This window comes from Doryrhamphus excisus, chromosome 12 (genome assembly GCF_030265055.1).
Source record: "Doryrhamphus excisus isolate RoL2022-K1 chromosome 12, RoL_Dexc_1.0, whole genome shotgun sequence".
In the NCBI taxonomy this organism is placed as follows: Eukaryota; Metazoa; Chordata; class Actinopteri; order Syngnathiformes; family Syngnathidae; genus Doryrhamphus; species Doryrhamphus excisus.
The window spans coordinates 8,854,795-8,869,089 of NC_080477.1; the positions used below are offsets into that span (position 1 = coordinate 8,854,795).

The 14,295-nt window shown below is 38.8% G+C and overlaps 1 protein-coding gene across 4 annotated transcripts in view; it reads right to left on the minus strand.

Annotated features, from left to right (window-relative positions):
• LOC131139515 (protocadherin-9) overlaps positions 1-14,295 on the minus strand; it is a 203,495-nt gene that overhangs the window by 41,590 nt on the left and 147,610 nt on the right. For 2 of the 4 annotated variants that reach the window (XM_058089203.1, XM_058089202.1), the window contains one exon: positions 10,152-10,227. In XM_058089203.1, the coding sequence (XP_057945186.1) occupies positions 10,152-10,227 (76 nt within the window). Of the gene's footprint in view, positions 1-10,151; positions 10,354-14,295 lie in introns of all 4 variants that reach the window. The other 2 variants (XM_058089201.1, XM_058089200.1) reach the window with 1 other exon arrangement.

The window sequence follows — 14,295 nt, forward strand, 5'->3', positions numbered from 1 at the left end:
TTGACAATGAAATACAAAGTTATATGTGTGTGTATCTTTAATAAGGACACACCACTATCCTGAAAACATCCTGCAGTCACAACCAAACAAATGGTAGGTGTTATTGACAGACCTCAGAAAAATCAAGCTACGAGTCCTTATAAGCTTCTACTTTGGCACCGTATTTGATCTTAGGGTCAAGACTAGTTAAATAAAAATTCACCAAGGGCCACATTAGATTCATTTTTAAAACTTCTTCCCCCATGTCCATGTTTTAGACAGCCACTTTGTCAAACAATCAAAGTGTGAAAGTCAACGTCCTTTATATTCTCAATGCTACTGTTCTCACAAAAAGCTATTAGTGTTTACAACCTTTTCGCTTCTCAAATGTGCTCTGGTTTGTCGGTGACCTTTTCCCGTCTATCACTTACAGGATCAGTATGCATTCTACTCACTGAGTGATTACTTTTCAACCTGTCAGTTCACCTTGACTTCAGCTGTCATCCCAGCATCTATTTTCAATGTGATATTATCTCTCTAACCTCTTATTAGTGGAACCCTTCTGGAGTCTCATTTTTAGCCTTCTCTGTTTGAAACGTATTCATGTTTCACTGTTTTTATGGGGCAAAGTAATGAGAACAAATAAATATGATCCTTACCTACCCTATCACCGTTTTAAAATAACCACCATAAAATTAATGGTTTATACCAGGGGTCTCAAACTCAATTTCCCCGGGGGCCACTGGAGGTAGAGTCTGGCTGAGGCAGGGCCGTATCAAGTATTGAGAGTAGGGCTGGAAATCACAAGGTACCTCAAGATACGGTAGGATTTGCAATACTCATGATAAAAATGACATCTTGATACGGTGATAGAGTGACCCAAAAAAAATAATTTCAAAGTTCGTATTTTGCTGCAATCAGCTGGGATGGGCTCCAGTTTACCTGTGAGGACCAATAACAGCATATTTTAACTAGAATACAAGCAGGAATGTTGCAGAGAGAATGAGACTGCTTCAGTTCAACATAAGTGGAAGCAGGATTTTAGTTTAGGTGTCTGGCAGTAACACTGTTTTTAAATTCATTCATAAAACACAACATCTCTAGTTGACTCTAGTAGCATAACAAAAATACGGTATTTCCTGCACAATAAGGAGCACCCGATTATAAGGAGCAGTCTCAATTACGGGCTCTATTTTCTGTATTTAACACATTCTAAGGTGCACCCTGTTATAAGGCAAATTGTTAATTTTTGAGGGAATTAAAGGCTTTTAAGTGTGTTTTATAGTGCGGAAAATAGTGTACTATGTCAGCACCGGCATATTCACCAGAAAGACATACAATGATCCGGACAAGAGTGAGCAGCACGACAATTTTGAAAAAAAAAAACAAAAAAAAAAACACACATGATATCTCGATCGACACAAACCAAGTAAACCTAATAAAGTGGAGGCATTGTGCCGTTTTAAACTTCCCAATTACACCTTGTGAAGCACTGCTGACGCTGCATTGCATCTCAAGAGAGGTGGTTGCTGTGTGCGACTGGCCAATCACAGAGCATGAGTGAATACATAATGAGCATTTTACTTAAACATGAATAAGGATAATGATGAAATATATTTGTTTCATACTCCTATACAGAAAAAAAAGAATTATCTGTAATGGATACTCGTTCATAATGAGTATATAGTACATTTTAGGTTCATCCTGAAATTTCAACAGAAAGCCGACTTTTTGCAAGTCATGTCATTAAATTTACTTTTAGACTATGTTTATTGTAACTGTATTAACAATGTGATGCTGAGAGCAAATATGCTAATACAATGGTTGTGAATAATGAAATAATTTCATAATGAAACAATTATCCACAAGGCATTAATTTTGGAAAAATATTTGATGCATACTAAAATTATTACTAATTTAGTTTTTGTTAGTTCATGATTTGATTCATTTATTTTACCATACTTATTATTTTCAGGTTTGTGAGGTACATGATAAAACAGTGAGACTAACCTATTGACTGGATTCATTAGATTAATAGTAAACATTATATTCATTCATTCATTTTCTATCGCTTATCCTCACGAGAGTCACGGGCGTGCTGGAGCCTATCCCAGCTGTCTTTGGGTGAGAGGCGGGGTACACCCTGGACTGGTCGCCATCCAATCACAGGGCACATATAGACAAACAACCATTCACACTCACATTCATACCTATGGACAATTTGGAGTCGCCATTTAACCTTGCATGTTTTTGGAATGTGGGAGGAAAACCGGAGTACCTGGAGAAAACCCATGGGGAGAACATGCAGACTCGACATAGAGATGGCTGAGGGTGGTATCAAACTTGTGTCTCCTAGCTGTGTGGCCTGCGTGCTTACCACTCGTCCGCCGTGCAGCCCCTAAATATTATATTAAATGGCTAATTTGTAATTGTTGATTGTGGTGCTTTGACAATTTACAAGTCAAGTCAAAGATTCTACTATAACCCCACCATCCTACGAATTTTCCCCTCCTTACTGTGACTAATCATCTTGGAGGATGATCTTCATCAGGCCCCCGTCTGCTCACCCAAGCTGTTGGCACTGACTGCCATGATAATGACTGAGGCAACTCTGAGATGATGTTTACAGGTTGACAGCAGCACTCTGCTCCCCCTGTATGCTCCAGCAAGCATTTCCATTTAGTTCACTTCTGAAGCACCTGCCTAATTTCTCTTAGGAGACAGAAATCCTTTAAAGCCCATTGTATCCTAGGGCAACATATTTACAGAGGCCTGGTTTTCCAATACCAAGAAGAGATTAACACTATTACCTGATATATGAATCCATGCCACCCACCCAGAGGCATGGTCAAGGGGACTGTCCTACTCCCTTCATCTTAACACAAACAGTTTGTAGTGAGTTCGGAATTCAAACTAACACTGATGAGTAGGAGTGTCTTAGAATTGACATCTATTTGAAAATTTTATTCAGAGAATTGATTTTAAGGTCTTGGAGATAAAGTCAGGGAAGCCAGACTGAGATGGTTGGGAAGTGTCCAGAGGAGAGATAGTGAATATGTTGGTAGTAGGATGCTGCGTTTAGAGCTGCCAGGTAGGAGGGATAGAGGAAGACCAAAGAGGAGGTTTATGGATGTAGTGAAGGAGAACATTAGGGTAGTTGGTGTGAGAGAGACAGATGCGGAAGACAGGGTTGGATGGAGGAGATTAATTTGCTGAAGGGAAAAGCCCAAAGAGAAAGAAGAAGATTCAGAGGAGCCTGAATCTCACAGTCAAATCATACTGTAGTGACTGCTATACAGTATGTTATTTCTGAGTTCAGCGTGCGAGTCGTGGATGGTGGTGGGAAATAAGCTTTAGGAAGTAAGTCCTGAGAGGGAGAAAACTACAAAGTGTTGACTCTTGTTTATGCAGTGTTGTAGCATCTGCCTGCAAGATGTGTCTATTTTAAATAAAAGGCTATCTACAGCCATCCTGCTGCTGTGTCATTCAGCCATCGTTCCAGTATGAAGATTGTACCATTATGACTACATGGGGGTAGGCTGTGGCTGCTGTTGAGCACACATTTTCAAACAAGAATGTTTTTGTTATAAATACTGTGGCTTATTTTGAAACAAAATTAGTCTATCCATTCATCTTTTTTCTGGACCGCTTATCCTCGCGAGGGTTGCGGGCATGTTGGACCCTAAAATTAGTCTAATTTGTGTTAATAAAAAAAAAAAAAAGAATTGAAAGTGAGTGTCTAACAGAAGACCTACACTTACCACAGATTGCTTTGAATGCTAGGAAGGCCATCAACATCTATGAACCTTTCGGCTCATAAGGACTACTAATAAAATATCCAAAGTATGGAAGTATGAAAAGGTTAAATATGACTTCATTAAGTACAGCTTCTTACCTATCACACAATGAACAACCAGCAGTGTATCATTTAAAACAGGTAAGGCTGTGATGCTAATTTCATTTTATATCCCTATTGTGGATTTTAGTCCAAGAAATAGGCTGCTTGGAAGTTGTTGTTCAAGCCATATTATTCCTATTTCATGGGTACTTTTCTGATGTGTAATATGCCCACTTGCACTTGAAGACAGCCTCAGTAATCTGCCCACTTGCCGACAACAACTGTAAATTTTGTTTTGATTCATTTTGCTTTTTGTGACATTAAATAAATTACCGTAATGTACTGTTGTTACTCACCCACCATGTTATATTTGTGAATGGTTTGTTACAAAAGAATGGAATCATACAAAGCATCGCTGCCATTCATGAAGACCATTTAGCTGCATGGGGTCGCACGACTGCCAAACTGACTGACAGTCTGTTTTTTCTTTATCCTGAATAGTCAATAGATGTGTGGACAACAATAACAACAGAGCTGCTGGCACATAGTTCAGTATTTCAGACATGTCTGTGACTCTTATCTCAATCAGTCTCCAAAAACAGTATGCACCCATTCACTAAACAGTGGGGATGTATTTTTTTGGATGTATAGATTTGTCACAGACAGTTTGTTGAGTGGTTAGTGCGCAGAGTGGAGTGGAGTTTGCATGTTCTCCCCATGCATGCGTGGGTTTTCTCCGGGGACTCCGGTTTCCTCCCACATTAATTGGCGACTCCAAATTGTCCATAGGTATGAATGTTAGTGTGAATGGTTGTTTGTCTATATGTGTCCTGTGATTGGCTGGCAACCAGTCCAGGGTGTACCCCGCCTCTCGCCTGAAGACAACTGGGATCGGCTCCAGCACCCCCGCTACCCTCGTGAGGATAGGGGGTAGAAAATTAATGAATGAATGAATATTAAAAACATATTCCATACAGGAATCAGTTTACACATACACGTGTATGACACACACACAAACAGTGTGTCATACAATTCAATGAAAGATTGACAACCACCACGGCTTTCATGGGTTTTCTGTAAAACCTTTTCACCAAGATTTGTTCATAGAATTTTTTTGTCTTTTCACTTCTCAAATGTTTTTCATCTGTTTAAGGTCTTTGCAGAAATAATGTGACTTCAAGGGCTGAATGATTGGAGGCAGCCATTGTTGTGTGGTAGAAAATTTTCTATACCGCTTGGCCTTAATTTTTTTTGGCTGTACTCTCTTGTTCTGTTTCCTGTATTACAGACCATTCTGTTTTCAGCACATTGGCATCATAGTCATGAGATTGAGGGTTCAAATCTCAGCTTGGACATCTCAGTATGGAGTTTGCATAGTGTACCCATGCACGTACTCTAGTTTCCTTCCACCGTCCTAAATAAATATTCAGTTTAGGTTAATTGGGCATAGTCCATAGGTATGAATGTGAGTGTGAATGGTTGTTTGTCTGTATGTGCCCTGTGATTGGCTGGTGATTATTACAGGGTGCACCCAGCTGAAATAGACTGCAGCTCACCCAAGACCCTAATGAGGACAAGCTGGGATAGGCTCCAGCATATCCGTGACCCAAATGAGGTGAAGCGGCACCGAAAATGGATGGATGGTTGTTTCCACTATACCTTTTGTAGTCTCTGCTTTTGATCCATGTCATAGTTGCTCCCCTTCATGTTCCTCATACCTACCTCGTGTCACTTGTTGCTAGTTATCCACGCGGTGATATTCACACAACAACCTGTGCACTATAGTTTCACGTTCATTGTGCCAGCTTTGCATCCTGGCTCACTGGAACTTTATTAAAAAGTAAACTAAAAGATTGCCTATTTTCTGCATCCCGGGGTTCAAACCTCTATCGATCATTGCACACTATGTTCTGTGCATACATTATTCAACTGTTTTATTAGAATCACCCATCCATGAGGGGTTTATTTTTTTCAATATGAATGAACTACATCAACTGCTAAAAATTATAATGACTTGGGAAAGTTCATAAATAGAGGGTAATAAACACACACAATATTTTCAACAAACAGAGCAGAAGTGTAAATTTGTGTAAATTATGCTTAAATTATTTCATACTTGGCACTTATGAAATAAACATTGTTTCTCATAAAATATGCCCGGTTGTAGGGCAGAAGTTGTTAAAAATGTATCCCGAACTATAGCTGTTTCATTGGGTTTATTACTCTTTAATATGTTTCTTGGTCATGAAATGTCCAAGGGGCTTCAGGAAGTCTTCAAGCTTCTTGCTGTTAGGTGACCTGAAGCTGCATTATTTTATTTTTTTCTGGAGCACAAATTTGCAACTTAAAGCCTTCATATTATATAATCAAACCACTGATATTGTGTTTTTTTTTCTCTTTGCGATTAAAATCAATGGATGGACATTACTTGTGGATTTAAAGGACAGAAGGAAATAGATTAAATAGTAACTTTAGCTGTTTGGTATTTAGGTTAAAAAGATCTCACCACCCAACACTAATGAGAATTTATCTTCTGCCAATTGATGAAGAGTCAGACACATAGTTTACTATAATATGCTGCACAAAAGTCAGACGTGAGTACCACTACACTACAGGTCATGCAATATCTTCATTCAACAAATAAGAGACGTATTGTGCTTTTTCCACTTTTCTAACCTATAAATGTAGTTAAAATGTTGCATTTTCGTGCTAAACGATACCAAAGTTTCAGATAATGAGGCTTGTGAATTTAAAAATGAGCCCTGAAAGAAGTTTGGGATGGCTCTGAACGCTCAGTTTCAAAAGGCATGGTAAAACTGACGGATGTCCTTATATGGTTCATAGTTAGGAAACACTTGGGCGTGTGACCAATTACAGCGGAGTGGGTTGAATAAATTAAAACAGGCCGTTTGGGCAGGAAGCACAAATAAAAGGATATACAGCTGGAATAGGTACATTCTGCAAAATCTAAAGAGTTTTCTGTGCAGGTTATTGTGTATAGCTGTTCTATAGGAGACCATAACTCAAAGGGTCGAAAAATGAGCATAACAGAAAATGCATTCCCTCGTACTGTATAGTAGGTTTCTGCATCACTCTAGTGTCAAAAGACAACACATGACTGAAGACATTTTTAAAGGAATAATTAAAACAACACAGCACACAATCACAAGCTGTAATGTGTCTAAAATAAATGAAGTGGAGAGATGCAGCATGCTGACTCATCTCTGCTTCACTGTAAATATGATTAATTATAAATGAGTACAGCGTTTTTTTCTACACAGAACATAAAGCACCAAGTATGTTTACATGCTGAAAAGCCATACAGTATATAGTTTCCTAAACTGCAAAAACTGTTAACTTTATGTATTATTATGTTAGGAAAGGTATTTTGAACACTGAACTTCATTACAACCCATTGTGTTTTAAACTTTGCATAGGCTTTTCTGTTGAAAGATTCCATACAGATAAATTGTATACAGTAGGTTTTAGACAAAAGTCATGACCACTCAACTTAACCCATTGATATCAGTGTAAATAATAAAAAATCAAAAGTATCATAACAATACAATGTTGGGCCATGGCATACCAAAACTAATTAAAATCTATTACTTGCTCTGTCTGACATACTTCCCTTTTTAAAAGCCCACACACTCACTAGGCAACCTATTAAGGACTCTTTAAAGGCGGAAACTGTGTACTTCGTGGCCTACATTTGTGGTAAACTCATAATCGGAAATCTGAAAAGAGACCACACTTGAATTTCTATTGTATCCCTCCAGAGGTGGTGTATAAAATATATATACGTACATCTTTATACCATCAAAGTCACCTGTGACCTACTCATGACCGTGTACAGCCTTTTTTAGTGTTGCCTTGGGATCACGAAATGATCCAAGCAGTGAGTGGCTGAGACCACCTTTTGTGCAGCTTTTGACTCCAGTCTTGCTGACTTCTCCTAAAAGGAGACAGAGACCGGCGGCTATTTGTCGGCAGAATGCTAAGTAAGTACCTCATGGGCTGTACGGGGACCGATTGGTTAGCATGTCAGACTCATAACAGCTGTGTGGAGTTGCATGTTTTCCCCATGCATGGATTGAGTTAGGGTATTTTTTCCCTCCAACATACCAAAAATATGCTTGCTTGGTTGATTGGAGACTAACTAATGGTTGTGAATTGCCCAGCTCATCCATGACCATGAGAACAAGCAGTATAGGAAATGAGTGAATGAATGAACCTGTGTTGTTAAAGCCTGGCAGTGCAGCATGGATGCACATTCCAGTTGGTGGTCTGATATTTGGGCATTGTCTCATCCTAAGTCAAATGAACCTATCACCTTTTAAGAATGGGTCTGAAAGATATTGCTGTATTTGGAAGACCCAACCCATGACCAAGTGGGAAACTGTGGTTGTATTAGCTCACAGGTTCCTTCTACGAGCCCAAATGGGTTAGATTGGGGAAAGACTAATCTGGTTCCCATACAGAGCACCGTCATAGGACAAGCCCAGAATTTGGTTACCGTTTTTCCTCATCCTTGATCACAGGGCATTGACCATAACATGTCTCTCCTTACACTTTTTCAATGAGACAGGAATCCACCTTATGTTGTTTTTTTTTTTTTTTGCCTCCTTGGCATTCTGTCAGCTGCCTCCAGCGTAGTTCCTCATTTTTTATTTTTTTTTTTGCTTCTGTGCCCATTATTTGTTGAATGATGCTTAGTACAAGCCTCATATAGTATTAATAAGACAAACCCCATGACAAATTTAGGTCAGGGAAATTGCTGTTGGATATACAATTTGACAGTTGACCTTCTCAGATGTACAATTCTTACAATCCGTTAAATGAATATAATTTTACTTATTTGACTACAATGTCGCTTGTCAACATTGAATTTGGGAATGATGCTTCTCTAATTAGTAATTAGATTAGAAAAACATCTTTAAGATGTGTTCTTTTTACATAGATAACTGGAGTTTTGTTGTTTGTTTATCTTAGTCTCCTTTCATGCCTTGTGTGTCCACTCGTTACATTATTGTCTCTACCTCAGCTCATCAACTCAAGTCTTCCTGTCTTAACCTCGCATCTTCCCCAGCTGTTCCAAATCCTGTCATTTGTCTGTGTATATTTAGTCTCCCCCTTTTGTTTGTTCCTGGCTGTTTATTGTCACAGTGTCCATTTGGTACGTCTGGCATGTGCTCCCTGTTATTTTGATCTTTGAGCTTCTGAGACTTTCAATGCTGTTAGTATAGAATGCCATTTGAGTTTGGAGACCTGCACTCCTGGCTACAGTTTGTCTGCACTTTGGATTTGCGACACTTAATCAACTCAACTCTGAACGCCTGATGTCACTTCTTGTCGGCCATTCATTTATATATATATTTTTTGTTTCGCTGTTTGAGCCAAATAATTAGATTTTCTTGTGCAAAAATATTATAACTTTATTTATAACTAAATATTATTCCTACTTCATAACAGTGGAATTCAGGACTTGTGATCACATAACAAATGTGTACTGTCACCTGTGTGTATACACAAACGTTATTTTAGACCACAGATTCAGACCACTGTGATGATATAGTAACACGGTTTAACATTTTTTTTTCCGCGAAGAAAGCTTAATTATTTAGCTAAAACAGTGAATATAATATCCATCCCACTTTCAAAGCACCAGATAACATACATGCACTCTCTTAGTCAATTAGGTCTACATGGTACTCACTTGAGTTTGCCTGCCAACTGTGAACACATCTGCTACGAGTTTGTCAGAAGCCATGCACAGACAGTTTACTCACACTACTTGTATTTATGTGACGCTGTCTCCTCCACACTCGCAATGCAAGCTGGCACCGACCTCGGGGCGATGCGCTTGATCTCTGTGCACGCCTCACCACTTAATGATAAAATGAGAAAACTGGGTCGGAGATGTACATTCCCACCAGAAATAGTGGGAAGTTAACATTTTCAGAGGAGAACCAAGACCTCCAACTGGGAAATCATCTCTAAATAAATCCAATGAGTTTCACAAATAGGTGAAGAACCTATGGGAGGTCCAGGTTTGCTCTTGGGAGACACGAACACATCTGGATGATTAACTGAGAAATGAATGACCTGCTCGTGGATCCACCAGCAAACCACTTGAGGAGCCAAATTACTCAAAATGAAATGATATTCAATACCTTCTATTCTTAAGTGGGACTGATGCTGTTTTCTGTTCAAATGTTCTTTTCATTTTCATTTTAATCACAACCACAAGTACACTTGTTTTGTTTAACATGCGCTTTTTGACTACATCAGTGCTTATGAAGAGGTCTGTTGGGACACAAATGATAAAACTCACCAGAGTTGGGATCGGAGTTGCCATCTGCTTCAGTCCTCTTATCAGGGGAGGCCTGCTCGTAGAAGTCATCTTGCGCCTGCACCAGAGGGAGAGGTTGTGTGAGGAGGGAGCCACTGCCTACAGGCTCATGCTCCCCCAGACCGCTGTCACTGCAGCTCTCCTGAGAGCCGTCCGGCAGGTGAAACGTGACACGCCGCTGCGACTAGAACCAAGAGCACAGAACAGAGCCTTGCATGTTAGTGCTCTGAATTGCTCCATTTTTTTTTAAATTTCTAATAGAATTATGCATGGAACTTCACAGTACTGCAGTATGTCATATGAAGCTCTCATATTTTGGTTTTGGAATTAATAATTAAATACTGTGATTATGATTCTGTCACAGGTCAAAAGAGCTTTTTCAACTCGTCAGTGAGGGCATTTAACACATGGTAAACACAGTCACGTTTCACTGCACAATGACAACTCATAACTGCATGCAAATTACACTTCACTTGTAAAAAAAAAGTGTAAGGTGTAAAACATGTGAGCCCTTTATTAATGGTTAGTGCAATTAACATCAGACATAATTAATGAAGGCCATGACACTCAAGATATTAGTGGCAGCTTGTGTTATCATTTCATGAGGCTTGCTGCAGAAATTTATTTGGTTTTTGTTGTCGATTTGATTTGGGTATTACAAAAATGTGGGTGTCTCTTCCACATGGAAGAAAGGAATTCCCTGCAGAAGTTCTTTAGACGTGACTTGTAGGCCATCAATTGTTGGTATCCATACGTGATTGTACTCACACACAAACACACACACTCACATACAACAATGCACACAATCTTTAAAGCCGACCTGATTGAATTTCCAACTTCTAATTCCAATTGTCTTTTCCCCAGCTGTAATGACATTTTCCTCAGGCTTTTTCATAAGTCCAAACACAAGCCTCAAGCTAACCTTTCGTGAGCACAGAGCGGTTCGTGCCACATCCTTGGTGATGACAGACAGGGATGGGTTTTACGGTAATTATTGGAAAAAGCAAAGGTCACCCAATCTGCAGTGTAATGCAAATGACCTCATTATATATTTAAAATTGCTCCAAGAGCATGCGCTATTCAATTAAACAAAAAGGGGGACTAATAAAAGAAAAAAAAAACAATGTGGAAAGGGGGAGTTGCAGACAGTAACTTGAGGATTTAATTGTGATGGATTAATATATGAGCAGGTGGATTTATAGAGACAGAAAGCAGGATGCAATGAAAGCCTGCACACAACTTCAATATATTTTCTATTATTTGTAATCTTCATATGGACAACATGATGAGAATCCATTGAATGAACGGATGTGCATGGATGGATGGATGGATAGAAAGGTTTGTACTATAAATACTAGCAAAAGCATCATATAAACACATGATGTTTCTTTCCTTTCTGCGAGTGCCAAACAAAATGGCCTTCAGCAGTTTAGCGCTCTAGCTCTCTCTTTCTTGGTAGGCTTCCAAAAACTTAACAAAGCAGCATTTAATTTTTGGCAGCTTTTCTAGCAGTGGCCACAATTGTAAAGTTAAATAAATTGTATTACACTATTGCCAAATCTCAAATTATGCTTATTATTTGCTTGGTGTTACACACCGGTGATGATGGTAGCCTCGGGTATGATAATATGTTAAGAATAGCTATTTGTGCACACCATTTTTTGATAAATGTTCCACAATATAAATAATTCTACATCCTAATTATTTGTAATTTGACTCATAGCTGTATACATAGCATATGTCTATTAATTCATTTGGGCATGTTTGAAGATACTGTATTTGTACTTCCTCACTTGCTGACAGTTGGTTGTAATAATATTAGCATAAGACCAGCTTAAACTCTCCCTGTTGCCAGTTTACAAGATATTATGGCTTATCACGCCTGCTAAACCTTATCATCTGCTTGTTTTTTTGGTTTGTTTTTTTATGTAATTTGCCTGACCAAACATGCGCACACAAACACCGAGGCAAAAAGCAAATAGAAGCACTTTGCTGCCACAAGGTTATATTTCCCGCAGGCTTGCAAGTTATCAGGAAAAGCACTTGTCCTTGGATATTCCTTGCTATGCAAAATGGACACAATTAACATAGAAGAAGTCAATTCAGGCACAACATGTCAACGTGAAGCATGAAAGACTGAAAAATCTTTGCCTCCCACAGAGATGTGTTGCTCTAAATGTAAGGCGTAAAAGTAGACGGGTGCATTTCAAACGAATACAAACTGCATCTGTTTCATTGATTTCAAGCTTGGGATTTCATATTCCAGTCAAGAACCAACAAGTTGCAATTTAAACTAAGATTGAGTATTGTGCTGCACACCCAAGTCTGTGGTTAACATACAAGAATTCAAAGAACAACAAATGATCATGCATTGAATAGCCAGGCTACGCTCAGCCTTATCCAGCCAGCCATTCATTTTATAGAATGCTTGTCCTCATTTGGGTCAGGGGGGGAAGCTGGAGTCTATCCCATTTGACCGTGAATTTGTCATCAGTCAACCATTCAAACTCACATTGAAAGCGAAATACAATTTAGAGCAGGGGTCTCAAACACGCAGCCCGCGGGCCAAATGTGGTCCGCAGGACACTAGTTTGAGGCCCCCGCCTTGATATGAAAGTTTAATGTTAGTGCGGCCCGCGCAAGTTTGATATGGATGCTGTATGGTATCATGTACCCAGAAAAAAATATTACGTTTGATTAATGTTCATGTTAAAGGTTAAATAACTGGTAATAGTTATCCTCCCTATCCGTGTGGAAGTGGTAAGTTTTTGGCTTTTTAAGTTTAAAGGAAATAACTTGGAGGCTACTGTTTAGGTCGCTAGCTCTCTAGTTTGCGAGTTAGCATGTGTCTCAAGACCCTGCAGTTGTGCAATATGTTGTAAATAAAGAGTATAAATGTGACTATAGTCGTGTTTTGGCATGTCTACAGGGCTCTAATAATGCTTTGTTCATTTTAATCTGAAAAAAATAATTTGTCTACCCACCAACTATATGTGGTTTCTTAATTTTTAATTATTTGCTGTTTTATTGTTATTATATTTATTTATTACTGATTGATTTTCTTTATTCTTGATCTTATTTTGTGTAGAAAAATAAAAATGAAGATATTTGAGAACAGTGGAATGTTTTATCAGAGCTTTTCTTGTAGAAAATCGGAACCAAAGCAAAGTTTATTAATTTTTCAGTTTTTAATAAATGTGTGTTTTTTTTTTTTTAGAAAACCTGAACCTGGTCTCGCCCAGAACCTTGCTCCAGTGGCCCCCAGGTAAATTGAGTTTGAGACCCCTGATTTAGAGTATCCAATTAACCTAACATACAAGTTTTGGGAATGTCAGACAACAATTAAATATGAAAAAAACAAAAACAAAACCTTATTAGTTTTGATTTATGGGACAGTAAACAAATAATGATATGTCTCCCATCTGGGAGTTCAAGCTTCCTACTTTGCTCCTCCTGCATTTGACCATACGAAGCACAGTGTGCAAGACAATAACAACTTCTGTGTGGTATTTTGCTCCAAGAGAACACTGTATAATGTACCATCCTATGAGGCAGACATTTAATGAGACGCTCTAACACACACTGAGCAGAATGTAAATGCACAGACGCACACAATCGCACACTCAGAAGAAAGAAACCTCCTCACCCCCACAAATAATCTTATCTAGCAGCAGTCTGACACCTGCAGTGAGAGAACACATCCCACGAGTCTGTTCTCACAATCACACCACTAAGGGAGATCAGTCAACCGGGAAAACAAAACTCACAAAAAGATCTCTTTCTTTTCATCCCTGAGCAGTGCTCAACCTCCTCCCCCTCAAGTCCAGATGTGTTGTGCCATCTGCTGGCCACCTTTAGAAATGCATTCTTTCTAGTAGCGTATATGGATTAAAAGGCCAAAAATATGACAGTCCAGTGTGTTTACTCTGTCACTACCAATTCCTGAATTTGCTGATGCTGTTCAAAACATGCCGTCCTTGAATAAAGCAATGTCCTCTTTCATGTTTTTTTTTAAATATACAACTCAATGTCACACTCTATTTCTATAGTTTTGTGTGCAATGCAGGCAATATGCGATGTTTTCATCAAATTAAGCCGATATCTACAGTTGACAGGCACTGCCTTC